Here is a 16006-nt window from a genome sequence, read left to right as displayed (position 1 = left end):
GAATAAGTCATTTTAGACTTATGGAGATTGTTCTGAATAAACCCAATGATGCCCTAAGACACTTTTGCTTTGGTTTATGTATGAAATTTATTTCATTTTTTCAAAAGTAAAAAGTTGTGAGAATGGTAAAATGTATTATTTGTTGCCACTTAACAGAAAGATGTATCAAAAAGTGGGAAAAAAATCATAAGATTAATCGAAAAAAGAATTAATAGATTAATCGACAAGTAAATAATCATTAGTGGCTGCTCTAATCTACAGAAGGTCAAGAAGAAACCCACAAGTATTAGCATCTTACTTCTGCAATTCTGCCATCAAGGGGAAAGAGGGCTCATATTGCATGTGGTGGTGTTGGTGGTGGTGGTGGTGTTTAAATCTATGAATCATTCCTAACATTTTACTGAAGTCCAGGCATAAAAGTATAGCTAAAACTGAGAATGATATTCTCTTCAAGTATGAACAAAATCTATTCAAAACCACAACAGTAACTATGATCTTTTATTCATCTCAGCCAAGCTTTTTTTGTGTGCCAAAACCATAATATTGTGGCAACAGAGTCAAATTAAACATTTTTGTGGGGTTCGGGATACTTTTTTAAGACTAAGGGGAAAAAAAAATATTCTGCTAGGAGCTTGAGAGCCTTGCATGGGTGGTTTTAGAATGAAAAGTCAACACATTTTCTTATTTGTTGAGGGCTTTTGTTGTTATATCCCTTCTGTAGTTCCGTCTTCCGGTATGGAATATGCAGTACTGCTTTGCTTACATTGGAAAGATTTTTTTACTTCCTATACATCATGCACTGCGTAATGAAACTCATCTTAAGGATGAGTGTGTATTGAATGCATATGCATGTTTCATTGCAACACTTTTAGTTAGACCAGTGTTGAAAAAACAGCTTGCAAATGTGAATATAAAGAAACATTCCCCCAAATAATTGGTTCCTTGTTTGTGATTAGATCTACATTCTTTCAACTTTCCTGAGCAAGCAGAAGGATCCTGGCAAGTAACATACATGCATTCTTGTTTTGTCAAAACTCTGCTGTATTATTTCTGTATTCTGTTTCACTTTGCAAAATTTGTATGCGATAGTCTTTAAAATATGCTTACATATGTTTGCAGGCTTATGTATTCAAGCATCTTTACCAGGGAGCTGCTCTAAACCTAAATCCCAGAATCTGCACTGTAGAGACAGAGGAGACATATTTCAGCACATTATGACATAATGTAAAAACATGCAAGAGAGAGAGAGAGAGAGAAGAGTTTTACCCAGTAGCATCACCAATTAACGTGACTTCAAGTCATTATTTTTCCTCTGAGTTATTTTTGTCTTAAAAATATTTCCCAGATACCTGGAGGCACAAACAAAATGAAGACACAAAACATGGGATTTCCTCTCACTGCCACATTTCACTAATGTTTTTGCTTTTTAGCAAGGCATGTAACAGATTCAAATAAAGCAAGACCTTCATCTTTTTGTCAATTTAAATAATTTCATATTCTTAAAGTTGCTATTTGTAGGAATTACACTTTCATACATGTATACAAAATGAATGAATACGTTAAACACCTACATCTTGTGAGTTGACAAAAGATATACTGAAAATATGGTGCTGACAAGGATAGATGTATTACTTTATTTTACCACAAGTGAAGTGACATAAATTGTAGTAGTATTCAGTAGCCTATACCTTTTTGTACATTCAAAGGAAAACCGTACAAAATGTACGGAAACAGTTGGGTAATGGAGTCTTGTGTTTTATCCTAACTGCTGAAACTTGGGTCTTTATCAGATTTTTCTTTTGTTTTATGACACACCAAATGTTTTCAGTTGGCAAAAGTTTTGGACAGCAGCTCGGCCAGCCCGGCACCTGTACTGTTCAACTATAAATACATGCTTTTGCAATGAATGCAGTAAGTGGTTTAGCATTGTCTTGCTGAAAGATCCCATGTACATGAGCACTGTTGTCTCCTTTCTACAGTATATGTCTGAGCTATCCATTGCAGAGGCACTAATGCCGTGGTCCAGTTATGCACCGTCCTCAGGTTCACTGGGGCATTTCAAAAGTGGAGCGCTTGCGAGCCTGCTCCACTGATTTTGGGAGATTATCAGTTTACCCAAAGGTTTTGCAGTCATATGAAAGACACAGTAATCTGCTCATTTTTGTAAATATAAATTTCACCATGTCTCATTCTTTTTGAAATTAAACATATTAAAGGAATGAGTGGTGTCAAATAAAATGAGCTTTTCGGTTTCTAAACTGAACCTTTCCTTGTGTTGGGTCTTCCATAACCCTCTGAGGTGTTCACCCACAATCTGCTCAGGTTAACATAATGCTGATATACAAATCAGCTAGTTCAGGTTGTTTTTTATTTTAATTCTTTGGTGTTTCTATGCTGTTGTCATGTCTGACTTCCAGCTCTGCTGTGTGTAAACCGTAGACGGTATATAACAGTGGACAACACATTTGCTCACGTGAACCATTGGTTTCTGAAGAGTGATTTTGAGACCAAAACGGTTTTGTGAACGAGGCTGTAAATATGTATATTTCTGCTCTAAAGTTGGACATTTTAACATGGAGGTCAATGGATATTGACTCACTTTTGGAGCCAGCTTTTATCAGTCAGTCGAGGAACTGCAACAAAACTTAGTTCCGCATGAGCCTCAATGCGTAAGTAAGATGGTTGGCGCTCGGTGTAAAGTGGCACCACTTGCCTCATCATGTATTTGCAGAGTGGGCTGTTATGGGATGCTTAAAAACCACTCCAAACTTGTGGTGAGATCACTCTCATTGACAAGCATGGCTGCAATTCACAGCATTTGGCGTGGCACAGATGTTTCACGGCAGTTCGCCATCCTGTGAGATTTGCCTGTCAGAGGTGGAGGCTTTGAAATGGCGCTGAAAACATGTTAGGGAAATGAGGCCTACATGGTTTCCAAAACTGGTTTAAAATTCTGATTCTTCTGTCTGCAGAAAAGCTTTAAACTTTCCCTCAGTCTACTTTAAATAACCTTTGTCGCACATATTCTTTGTATAGCCATTCATATTACTTGCATGTTGCCAATTACCCAAATCAGTAGCAAGATGTTCCTCCAGGTGTTTCTTTTTAGCTGCACTTTCTTGTCCAAACTTTTATTGGCCATGTGTTAGCTTTTTTGAGATGTTTCCAATAACTTCAAAATGACCCAATTCTTTTCATGTGCTCCCCTTTACCTTTAACATTTAGTTTTTAATGTCCTAATGTGAATAAAATATGGGTTTAGGACATTTGCAAACTATTGCAGTCTATTTTTATTTACATTTAACAAAGCTCTCCAACCCATGTGCACTCCTGATTGTTCTTTCCACTCTTTAAGAATAATATACATTTTAATCTCATTGGAAATCCATGAGCTTTTTCAAACTGTCATGAATCTGATAAGAGAGTTCAATCTATGTTACACATATATGGATTACATTTGTATGTTATGATTATGTGTATAGTGACAAGCTCTAAAAGAAGAAGTCATTTATTTTTATCTAGTTTTTAGGCTACGTTTCTTTGTGTGTAGACATGAGATCTGAAAAGAGTCAGAGACTTAAATAGAGGTAAATCGACGCATAGGCTACAGTAAGTGAAATGATTCATAATAAACTTAATTATTAAGAGCCCAAAAAAAAACAGGACAATAGTGCAGCACATAAATAGCCTGCATATACTACTTAATGTTAACCTAATAAGATCAAACTATTCTCGGTTTGATGAAAGGAGCATCTCCACCAGCAACCGCATCCCGCAGGCTGATTTATGGTTCCGCGTTACACCAACGCAAAGCCTACGGCGTAGGGTACGCGGCAACGCGCAACGTACGGTGCGCGTCGCCGCGTACCCTACGCCGTACCTTACGACGTAAGTTCTGCGTCGATTTAACGCGGAACCATAATTCAGACTAACACGTGTTAGTCCGCGCGCCCAGCTCTCTCTGCCAGACTAGAGTCGCGGGTCCCGACGACATGAGCAACTGATTATCGTTTGCAGCACAGGACAGATCCTGCACCTTCTGGCTGCAGCATGGCAACAGAGGTAAGACATTTACCGCCCTTTTCTCTCAGTATTCCTTGAACGACTCTGCACCCCCCACCCCCCCTTTCTACCCCTAACCCCCCCCCAACTAATGCAGGTTGTGAATGCGGATGATAAACTGAATGTGTTGGTTGCCTCCAATTTATGTGGCTTATTGCTCTTTGGCTGAACGTTGTCTTATTTTTACATGATAAACGAAATTTATCTGAAATATTTGAATTTTATCTGAAATATCTCAAGTAATTTGAGACACAGATAGACATTTCAATTAAAGAGTATAATTTATTTGGGTGATTCTTTTTTCACTCTGTTATGTTACTATTTTCAAATTTCAAATTTTCACATATTTTCAAATAAACAGTTCAAAGCTAAGGTAACTAATCTTGATGATGATGATGATGATGATGATGATGATGATGATGATGAGTGGTCAGCACCATGGACAGAGACAGTCACTTCTTGTCTTTCTCCCTGTCATACTTTGAAATCAGCCTGACAAACCGTTATGCTTGTATCCAGTGTGTCCCGTCATGTCACTCCTGAAGCTCTTGAAATGTTTCCCACAGTCAGCACTCCAGTGTCATACTCTGTTCATTACTTAAATCAATGTAGTTTAACAATACTGTCAATTATAATCTAATGCAGAGACACACAGAGCAGAGCAGCAGTGCTGTTTGGGCAGCGTCACATTCTACAACTAGTTGCCTAAAACAGGATCAACAACGTGTGTTGATGTATTTTTAGCTTTAGTATTCCCTGGTAGCTCACAGACCAGCAGCAAATGTTCCTTTCCTTCATTGTCCTTGGTCATGTCACCATGATGTTGAAGACATAGTTTGTTATCATAGTGATACATTTGGGACAAGCCACTTCTGCATGCACTAATGTGGCTCTCTGCAAGTTCATGAGTGTTTGACATCTCCAAGAACGCACCATATTTAAGAACAATTTAGGCTGAAATTCAAACACACTGACACCATAGGTAAAAGCAGTACTGGAGTTGAGGGGGGATGAGGGGGGATGGCATCCCCCCTGATTCCTGAAATAAAAACTGTCAAAATCATCCCCCCTGTAAAACTGCCTTCCCCCTTTCCACCCCTTATGTCATTTCATCAATGAATGTGGTTTTACTGCTATTTCAACATTTAGAGTCATCACCAGAAAAATAACACCAGAAAAATGTGACAATTTTCACCTGTTTCAGGTAAATTTTCACTTGAAATAAGTAGGAAAATCTGCCAGTGGGACAATATTTATCTTCTTATTACAAGCAAAAAAATATTGTTCCACTGGCAGATTTTTCTCCTTATTTCAAGTGAAAATCTACTTGAAACAGGTGAAAATGTTTTTTTCCAGTGATTAGTCTTGTTTTAAGTGTAATGAGATTTTTTTTACTAAAATGAGACATTTTAACTAGAAATAAGACAAATATTCTTGTTAAGATTTTAAGTTTTTGCAGTGATCCATTTTACTTATCCTGTGAAAGACAGAGGCATATTGATAAGTTCAGAAATCTGTTTTTATTTTTGTGTTTTGATGTATTTGATGTAAGCCCAGTGGATATTTAAAGCTTACAGAAGGCTGCATTTAACTGCTGCTATGTCATTCCTGCAGTATTTCTGCAGGTGTTTTGGTCAGTGCTATTATTTGTAATATATTATATTATTTGTAATCAGCACAAATTATCTGTCCCCATATGATAAAATCCACCATCCCCCCCCCTGAGTTTTTTTTTACAACTCGAGTACTGGGTAAAAGAGTATCGGATATAAGGCTGGGTACAGAGCCGGTTTATGGGAAATGTGGGGGATCACGCAGGGTGCAAATCTAGCCTCTGGCTGGGTAAGATTCAGCTGTTTACTCACTCTCTCTCTCTCTCTCTCTCTCTCTCTCTCTCTCTGTGAGCATGTCGGAGTGAGCGGGCGGGGCTGAGCGTTTGAGTGAGTGTGACTGTTGGCAGCTGTGCCAGGGACAGTTGTTTTCTATCTTTTTGCTATCTTTTCTATCTCTTTATTTGTATCTTTTTTCATTTCTTTATAGTGTTAAGCTTTGGTTCTTTTTGGGTTAGCAATACTGGCGTGGAGTTTGTTGTTTGTCTTTTTGTCTTGCTTTACCTGGATGTCTGCTTCCCGGGCGTGGTCGCAGCCGCTCAGGTATGGAGAGTTTTGAAAAACTCACGCGGCGTCATGCTGTTAAAATAGCATCGAATGCCAGTGTAGAGGTTTGCAGTTTGGCAGCAGGAGAAGTTGTAGGGCATGGCAATATTTTGTCAGCAGCCCGCATGAACAATGCTATTGTGATGTTTTTGTGCACTGTTGATATGGCTAATGAGCTGGTTGAAAGGGGTTTGGTGGTTGATGGCATTTTTCATACTGTCCTTCCTCTATCAACCCCATCAAAGAAAGTGACTTTATCTAATGTTCCTCCTTTTATCAAAGATGAGGTTTTAGTTGAAATCCTTTCAAGGCATGGTAAACTGGTTTCCGCAATTAAAAAGATTCCAATTGGAAGCAAATCCCCTTTACTGAGTCATGTAGTGTCATTCAGGCGCTCCGTATTCATGGTCTTGAAAGACAACAAGGATGATTTGGACCTAAGTCTAAACGTGAAGGTGGATAACTTTAGTTATGCCATCTATGCTTCAACAGGTGTTATGAAGTGCTTTGGTTGTGGGCAAACAGGGCACCTTGTTCGTGTGTGTCCTAAAGAGAAAGAGAATTCTAGTGATGTGAAAAAAAATCACGGAAACACTAATAGGACAACGCCTAATGGAGCTGTGGTGGTTGAGCAGGCTACCGAGATGGGTGCGTCTGCTGTTGCGGCACCCGCTGTATCCAGTGGGACTTCGTCTGCCTCAGCCGAGTCGGTAGGGGCAGATAATGCGTCCCTTTTGCGGGAAGAGGTTATCGGGGTAAACCCGACTGATAAGCCAGTAGGCCTACATGCAGAACAAAGTTCTCCCTTAGATGATGCAGTAGATGCAGAATCTGAGAGTCAATCCATACAGAACTCGCAGAGCAGCGTCTCTGAGGCCAATTTTGACCAAGTTCTTGCGTCTCTGGATGACTCCCTCATGGATACAGAGGAAACTGTTTTTAAGATACCCCCCAAAAGAAAGAGACCTAAAAGGACTAAAAAGAACGATGTTTTGGCTGACCTTAGCGGCACAGATAATGAATATGAGAGTGATTTTTCTGACTGTAGTGTTAAATGCAGCTTACGTCAGAGTGGTTTTTCTAGTTGCGATTATAGTGTGGAAGACATAAGATCCTTCTTGAAAAAAACAAAACATATGAGAAATGTTCAGATTGACGACTACTTCCCTGATGTGGAGCAGTTCCTCACGAAAACTAGATCTTTTTTGAGTGAGGGCTGCTTTACGAATCCAGAGTGCTACCGTCTCAAAAAGATAATGACCAAAATTAATGTCTTGTTGAATAGTGATGTCTGATGTCTAGTTTATCTTTCACATGAATTATGATGATGGTGTGCACACAACTCTTCTTTTTTCTTCTTATGACGGGAGAAATCAGAATTGCTTCCTTAAATTTAAATGGGGCCAGGGAAGGAATTAAGAGGGCCTTGTTATTTGAAACGATTAAGAAGAATAGGTTTGATGTGCTTCTTGCTCAAGAAACTCACACTGACGACTCAATTGCTGCTGACTGGGCAAGTGAGTTTGATGGCCTGTCTATTTTAAGTCATAACACATCCAATAGTGGTGGTGTTGCTATTCTGTTCTCTAGGACCTTTACTCCTATTTCCTACCAGACTGAGGAATTAGTCAAGGGCAGACTTCTAAAAATCAGAGCCCAATTTGAAAACAATTTCTTTGTGTTTTTTTGTGCTTATGCACCCACCACGCCAGTGGATAGAATGCTTTTTTTGAATATATTAAATGATGCTCTAGGCAATTGTGAGTCTGAAGATTTTTTACTCTTGGGAGGTGATTTTAATTGCACTGAAAATGCAATGGACAGAAATCATGTAGAGCCACACATGCCCTCACGCAGAAGACTCATAGAACTGATGATTGCGAATGAGCTTGTTGATGTCTGGAGGAACTTTCACAGTTCACAGAAGCAATACACCTGGGTTCACTCCTACAATAACCGTTTGACTTTGGCTAGACTGGACAGATTTTATGGTTTTAAGCATCAACTTAGTTTGTTTAGGAAATGTGCGATCATCCCAGTTGGTTTTTCAGACCACAGTTTGGTTTTTTGTTCTCTTTCGTTAAGCTCTGTAAAATCTAAAAGCTCTTATTGGCATTTTAATAATAATTTGTTATCCGATGGCCATTTTAGAAAGGTTTTTAGACTATTTTGGCAGGATTTCAAGAACACAAAACCATCATTTAGCTCTTTGCAACAGTGGTGGGACTTTGGCAAGTCACAAATAAGACAACTGTGTCAGGAATATACTTTCTGTGTCACAAGGGACATAACTCGCTCAATGGTAGAACTTGAAAAAGAAATAATTGAACTCCAGCGTTTAGCTGAACAAACTGGTAATCAAACTTATACGGCAAGTGTTAAAGTGAAGCAGAAATCATTGGCTGACTTGCTAGGTATAAAGGCACAGGGAGCACTGGTCAGGTCCCGCTTCCAGGGCGTGGAGTTGATGGACGCCCCTTCTAAATTCTTTTTTAATTTGGAACAGAGGAATGGGCAGAAGAGGTTCATTCACTCTCTGCTCTCTGAGGATGGCTCACTGTTGACCAATCTGGCTGAAATACGTCAGAGAGCAGTCGGGTTTTACAAAGAGCTATATAAGAGTGAGAACTCAGATATTCAGCTGAAGGATGGCCAGTCATTCTTTGAAGATCTACCCCAGGTGGCCGAAGACGAGAATGCGTTCCTTGGAAGGGCTTTGACCCTAGAGGAGCTGCAGAGAGCCCTCCAGAGTATGGAGGGTGGAAAGGCACCGGGGTTGGATGGTCTACCCGTGGATTTTTATAAGTCCTTTTGGTCTGAAGTGGGCAACGATGTGTTGACTGTTCTCAGTGACAGTCTTGCCAGGGGGTGTTTGCCACTGAGCTGCCGAAGGGCAGTACTCACTTTGCTCCCCAAAAAAGGGGACTTGAATGACATAAAATCATGGAGACCTGTGTCAATCCTCTGTACTGAATATAAATTGCTCTCTAAGGCATTAGCTAATAGATTGAGTAAAGTTGTGGAGCAGGTTGTTCATCCTGACCAGTCCTACTGTGTGCCAGGTAGGTTAATTCAAAACAACATTTCATTGATCAGGGACATTTTTGATGTTGGTAAGCTGTTTAATTTGGAATTTGGCTTAGTATCCATTGATCAAGAAAAAGCATTCGATCGTGTTGAGCACAATTATTTGTGGAGTGCTCTGGCAGCCTTTGGTTTTTGCCCTGAGTTTATTGGTATGATTAGAGTTATGTACTGTGACATCGAGAGTATTTTAAAGGTTAATGGTGACTTGTGTGCTCCTTTTAAAGTTCACAGAGGGGTCAGACAAGGTTGTGCCTTATCAGGTATGTTATACACTTTGGCAATTGAACCCCTCTTGGTGAAGCTGAGGAAAGAACTGGTGGGGGTGAGAATTCCAGCAAGTGAAAGTGTTTTTAAACTGTCAGCATATGCAGATGACGTTGCAGTACTTGTAAATGATCAAAGGGACATAAATATTATGTTAAAGATTGTTGATGATTTTAATGTGGTTTCCTCAGCAAGAGTAAACTGGTCAAAAAGTTTAGCTATGCTGGTCGGGACTTGGTTAAATGGGGAGCCAAGCCTTCCGGCTGGCTTACATTGGGCTAGGAGTGGTTTTAAATATCTTGGTGTTTTTTTAGGGAATGAAACTTTTATTCAAAAGAACTTTGATGGGGTGGTGGAGAAAGTTAAGGGCCGCCTTGATAAATGGAAATTCCTTTTAAAGAAGATATCCTACAAGGGGCGTGTTCTTATCATCAATAATTTGGTGGCATCTGCCCTTTGGCATCAGTTGTCTTGTGTGGACCCTCCAGCAAAGTTGCTGTCAAAGATCCAGTCAATCCTAGTGGACTTCTTCTGGGATAAGCTTCACTGGGTTCCACAGAGCATCCTATATCTACCTAAAGAGGAAGGTGGACATGGACTTGTGCACCTACAAAGTAGGACAGCTGCCTTTCGGTTGCAGTTTGTCCAGCGTCTTCTTATGGGACCTCTGGATTCCGGCTGGAAATCTGTGGCATGTGCCATTTTACAGACTTTTGATGGACTGGGGCTGGACAGAACTTTGTTTTGGATGGATCCAAGGAGATTGAACGTCAACAAACTCCCTGTGTTTTATCGCAATTTGTTTAAAGTTTGGTCCCTTCTTACAGTGCAACGCACAGGAAGCACAGTGTCTCTGCATTGGCTTTTAAAGGAGCCCCTAATCTTTGGTTCCGTTTTAGATATGTCTCTTGAAAAGTCTCTTCCCGCAGTCACACATAGCCTTCTTAGGTCTGGAGTCATTACTTTAGAGAGTTTACTCAAGTTCGCAGGACCAGATCTTGTTAACGCTGAACAAGTTGCCAGTCAACTGGGGATCAGATCTGTTCGAATAGTAGCTCAGTTACTTAAGAAATGGCGGGCCTCCCTTACAAGGGAACAATTACAGATGTTGGCAGACTATTTTAGAGGGCTGTGCAGTTCAGACTGTAATGATCCTTTTCCCAATCTGTCATTGTCTCCAAATTTGACAGGTTGTACTGGTCCGTACTTGCATTTTGAACAATTGTCTCTTTTGGGTCAGAAGCCAGCTGCTGGCAAGTGTTTATATAAACTGTGTGTGAAGTCCTTTAACAAAAAGTCTCTGGACAAGAGGGTGGAAACACCCTGGTGCACTGTTTTAAAAATGGGGGAAAATGTTCGACCCCAGTGGAGAGCACTATACAAGTCACCCTTAGCCAAAAGATGTGGGGATTTACAATGGAGGATTCTGCACGGAGCAATTGCAGTTAATGCCTTTGTTTCAGTGTTGAATCCTGTTGTAGATCAAGAGTGTCCATTTTGTTTTGTAAGAGAGACTGTGTTTCATTCCTTCATGCAGTGTGTAAGGTTACGACCATTATTTGTGGTTCTACAGTCACTCTTTGATCATTTTAATGAAACATTTTCAATGGAGACTTTTATTTTGGGTTTTAAATATGTGCGGAAACATCGTTTCAAATGTCAGCTGATAAACTTTCTCCTAGGTCAAGCAAAAATGGCAATATATGTTAGTCATAGAAACAAAATTGAGCAAACTTCTAGTGACGACATAGTAATGGTCTTTTCAATACTTGTGAGGTCTCGCATGTTAATTGATTTTCATTTTTATAAGGCCATGATGAATATTGAAGCTTTTGAAGAAATTTGGTGTTATAATAGTGTGTTGTGTATGGTTGCTAATGATGAATTGCAGTTTGCACATTTCTTGGAGGATAAAGCATGACTTGACCCTCAATTTTATCTATTTATTTTTTATTGTATTGTTAATGTGATTGTACTCTGCACAAAGTGATCATGTATTATGTGGCAAGAATGTAATAAAAGGTTTTTGAAAATTCAAAATTCTCTCTCTCTCTCTCTCTCTCTCTCTCTCTCTCTCTCTCTCTCTCTCTCTCTCTCTCTCTCTCTCTCTCTCTCTCTCTCTCTCTCTCTCTCTCTCTCTCTCTCTCTCTCTCTCTCTCTCTCTCTCTCTCACTCACTCACTCACTCACTCACTCACTCACTCACTCACTCACTCACGCCTTCAGGACATCAGCAGTGGCCCTGCTATAACCTGGTGGTCTGCCAGTGTCAGGGTCCAAGAACCATCAATTACTTACACACATAGACATGCATGCTCACAAACACAAATGCAGATGCACACAAATGCACATTGTGTGGACCAAGGACAGATTTTAAGTCCAAGGGCCATCAATTATCCATGGCATCTTTAATGTGATCAGGCTGCCGCAGTTTATAACCATCAGTGATTGGGTCCTAGATGAGACTGCTCTCCTTTTTGTGCCTTCACTCATTCTATGACATTTATTGTATGCCAAGTCAGCAAATGATGGTATAAAGTGACTGAGTAGCAATCAGCTTGCTCTGCAGATGGTTTGCATGGATGGTCTCTGCATCCTGTAACTCCTCCGCTGCCAGATCTACCTCTCAGTCTGTAGGCTGGCTGTGACTCAAGTATTATACTGTAAAGGAATAATGAGCCAAGGAGAGACTGGTAGAGGCCAAGCTCCCTACTGAAACAATGTTCCACTTTTTCCAAAAAACTATTTCTTCCTCCAGCTTTGGTCTCACAGTCACTGACATTCCACCTACATTTTGCCAACACTGTCTAAACACCACTGATTAATAGACCCTTGGCTAAACTGGCTTGGCCGAGGAAATTCTGCTCTCAGTGGCAGGAGAGCAGTTATGTTATGACGGGATGAAAAAGAGGGCCGACTGTAAGAAAATTGCTGAAAGAACTGTGAGAGATTAAAATGAAATGTCTAACATTGAGTGCATTTACTGTAATTGTCTGTGTGCCATTTGCGATGTCTGCCCACTGGCAGCACTCACCCACTTCGTTGCTATGTGCTCCTCGGAGGGACTTAATTCGGAAACATGTCATGGCAATGAGACTCAAACAGAAATAAAGGGGGAGGGGGGGTGTTGTCAGAGCTCAGGAATGAAAATAAATAAGAAAAATATGTCAGGAGTGATAATCTTTTATATAGTTCATGTTCAGTATGTCCACTCAGCCAGTGCCATTTTTTTTTATATATGATAAAAAATATTAGTGATAAAGCTTTTACTGCACTGTGTATAGGTTGAATATATTCGGATATGAAACAGCAATATATTGCGTGTGATTTATGTGCATCCTTACTCTACAGCTAGAAATAGATAAGATGTATTCATTGTCTACTGTGTGTTTACCTTTTATTCCCTCGATACATTTTTATGAGCCTTTTACTTGGACATATGTCCATATTTAGTATTGTTTTGAATTATTTTTGTCTGTTTGTAATCAGTGTCAAAACAAATCTTAACTTGATGTATTAAGGATGTGGTTAGAAGCATAAATACAGCAGGATGTCGAAAATAGATTTGTGACATGTCGGAGACTTGCCGTCTTCTATACTTGAAAGCCAGAAATAGAGCAGATTCAAAGTCTTATCTTCTATACAGGAGAGTAAACATCAGCAAACATTTGTCTTCAAGGCTTAAATGGACACAGACCAGTTATATCAACACCATGAGATTTGTTGGAAAGAGGGGACCTGAAGAGTTCATTCTGATATTAAGCTGCAGGAAAAAAAGACATTTGATTGTGATAAAGGACAAAGAGGCACTTCTTTCCACTTTACAACAATGTACAGTATAAGCAGAGATTAATGAGCAGATGGTGAAAAGCCAAGCCATTTCATGAAAATGCAACATGGGCATATTGTGTGTGAAAGAGCTTATGTGTCCGAGCATGTCTCTGTTCACGTGATGGATTTAGTGTCTGTAGCTCTTTGCACTTTGCAAAATAGAGCTGAGAGAAAATATTGAAACTTAGACTTTTGGACTTAGTACAGTGTTGGACACAACCACAAACCACCAATTTACAGACAAATGCTCGACTGTTGCTATGATGCACATCTGTTAACATCTGGAACTGGAACCTGAAGTGAGACAATGCAGAACATTGACGAAGCACTTCAAGACACTCATTTCTCACATTTTAGAGGGCGAAATTAAAAATACGTTTTAACGACAGAAAGAGAACCTTTTTGGAGCCATCTGAATTGAGTAAGAGCGATAAAGATGGCTGAATAGAACTGAACCTGCATGTCATCAGTTTTATAACTAATGCTATAATTTAATCAAATCAAAAACAGGTGCATGATGGAGAAACCCATGGAAACAAAATGATTGAGAGTCCACATTGAAAAGCATTTAAAAGAATACTTTTTTCAAAAAAAACACTTTATTTCATTTTTTACATTATTGTCTCATCAACTTCATTTCATTTATAGATAGATAGATAGATAGATAGATAGATAGATAGATAGATAGATAGATAGATAGATAGATAGATAGATAGATAGATAGATAGATAGATAGATAGATAGATAGATAGATAGATAGATAGATAGATAGATAGATAGATACATACAGAGCTACATTTACCATTTACAAATGCAATCTTAAAACTTTATGGTACAAAAAATGCCTTGTGTTAACCATCACCACAAGTGGTGTTGACTTCTCTGGACTCAGAGGGAGAGCTGGACCAGACAATGGAAACATGGCTTATGCTCCAGAAAATGTGGGGACAAATGTGGATATCATGTGCTTCAGACCAAAGAAAAGAAGGCCATCCAGAGCAACAAGTCCAAAGCCAGGCTCACTGATATCATATGATTGTCAGACAATGATTTACATCTCTGTAAAGACCGCATTAAAACAAAATAAAAAATAGTGATATCCTAAATGAGCCTGTATAATCTTATATCTTGTTGAGGCTGACTCTCAGCCAACTGATTCTAACTTGGACAACGATGATCAACTGAGTGTTGATGATTGTATCTATTAATAGAATGTTGTTCATCATGGTAGCCCAAAGATAGAAGCTGTGTTAGAGATGCAGAGAAAGCAAAGAGAAGGATATTAAAAGCTCTGGCTGTGAGATGATTGTGGCTGTTAGCAGATGAAAATAGGAGCTTGGATACTATTCCTGGTTGTGACTGAAGTACTCCGTACAGAGATGAAAGCCTGGCTCTGTGCTGTGTCTGTTTACATGAACCCTCCCCAGCTTTACCTTTCAAGAATAACAACAGAGCTGTAGCTGGCCAAACTCCACCAAGCATGCCGGATAAAAAAAGTTAGTAAATAAATTCAAAATCCATGTGAAATATGATGGGTTTTTTTTAAGTACCCTGGACTGACTTTAACCTCACCTTCCTTTTTCATGCTCCTATTTCTGTCTCGTATTCTCTCACGCACACCTCAGCACTGCTACCTTTTCCTCACTCCCCCCCGTATTCCCCCAGATTCTCTTACTGTATCTCTAATTACCGTCCTCTTGAGAGAAGTTATTTAGATCAGCAGGGAACAAGTTTATCCTGGCCGTTTGGGTGTAAAACATGCCACTCACCACCAAAGTGCCGTAAAGAGGAGCCTTTCAGAGGGTTATTAATGCAATGGGCCGATTGATGCTGAAGGAATGCAGTGAGAGTGCAAACTGCTGTTACTCTGCACGGCTGTTTATGTAGTACAAACCCAACCAGGCTCCTCACAGTGCAGCCCTGTTTTACCTTAGTTATCAGGCAAAAAAATGAAAAAAGAGTACAACCCTAAACTATATAAATAATGTATAGGCATTAGGGATGGGCGGTATGGACTAAAAAATGTATCACGATAATTTCTGGCATTTATCCCGATAACGATAAAAATGACGATAAAAAAATACCAATTCAACTCCACCTTTGTAACTATAAATCTATCTCACTCTCAGATCCGCCATGTTTGTTACACAAAAACGTCATCAACGGGAATTTATCCTTCTTTCTTTCTTTCTTTCTTTCTTTCTTTCTTTCTTTCTTTCTTTCTTTCTTTCTTTCTTTCTTTCTTTCTTTCTTTCTGGCTCATTTCTTTCTTTCTTTCTTTCTTTCTTTCTTTCTTTCTTTCTTTCTTTCTTTCTTTCTTCCTCCTTTCTTTCTTTCTTTCTTTCTTTCTTTCTTTCTGGCTCATTTCTTTCTTTCTTTCTTTCTTTCTTTCTTTCTTTCTTCCTCATTTCTTTCTTTCTTTCTTTCTTTCAGGCTCATTTCTTTCTTTCTTTCTTTCTTTCTTTCTTTCTTTCTTTCTTTTTTCTGGCTCATTTCCTTCCTTCCTTCCTTCCTTCCTTCCTTCCTTCCTTCCTTCCTTCCTTCCTTCCTTCCTTCCTTCCTTCCTTCCTTCCTTCCTTCCTTCACGTACGTTGTGCGTGGATTTAA

The 16006-nt window shown here is 39.4% G+C and overlaps 1 protein-coding gene across 1 annotated transcript in view; it reads left to right on the top strand.

Moving 5' to 3' along the window:
• Nucleotides 1-3958: 3958 nt before the first annotated feature.
• The window catches only part of golga7bb (golgin A7 family, member Bb), a 31783-nt gene continuing 19735 nt past the window's right edge, over nucleotides 3959-16006 (top strand). Inside the window, exon 1 of the mRNA XM_061745502.1 lies at nucleotides 3959-4062. Coding sequence (XP_061601486.1) covers nucleotides 4051-4062 — 12 coding nt within the window. The 5' untranslated portion in view covers nucleotides 3959-4050. The remainder of the gene's footprint in view (nucleotides 4063-16006) is intronic.

The sequence above is a fragment of the Cololabis saira genome, chromosome 17, assembly GCF_033807715.1.
Source record: "Cololabis saira isolate AMF1-May2022 chromosome 17, fColSai1.1, whole genome shotgun sequence".
In the NCBI taxonomy this organism is placed as follows: domain Eukaryota; kingdom Metazoa; phylum Chordata; class Actinopteri; order Beloniformes; family Belonidae; genus Cololabis; species Cololabis saira.
The sequence above is the reverse complement of the archived record's forward strand: the minus strand, read 5'-3'. Positions and strand labels throughout refer to the sequence as shown.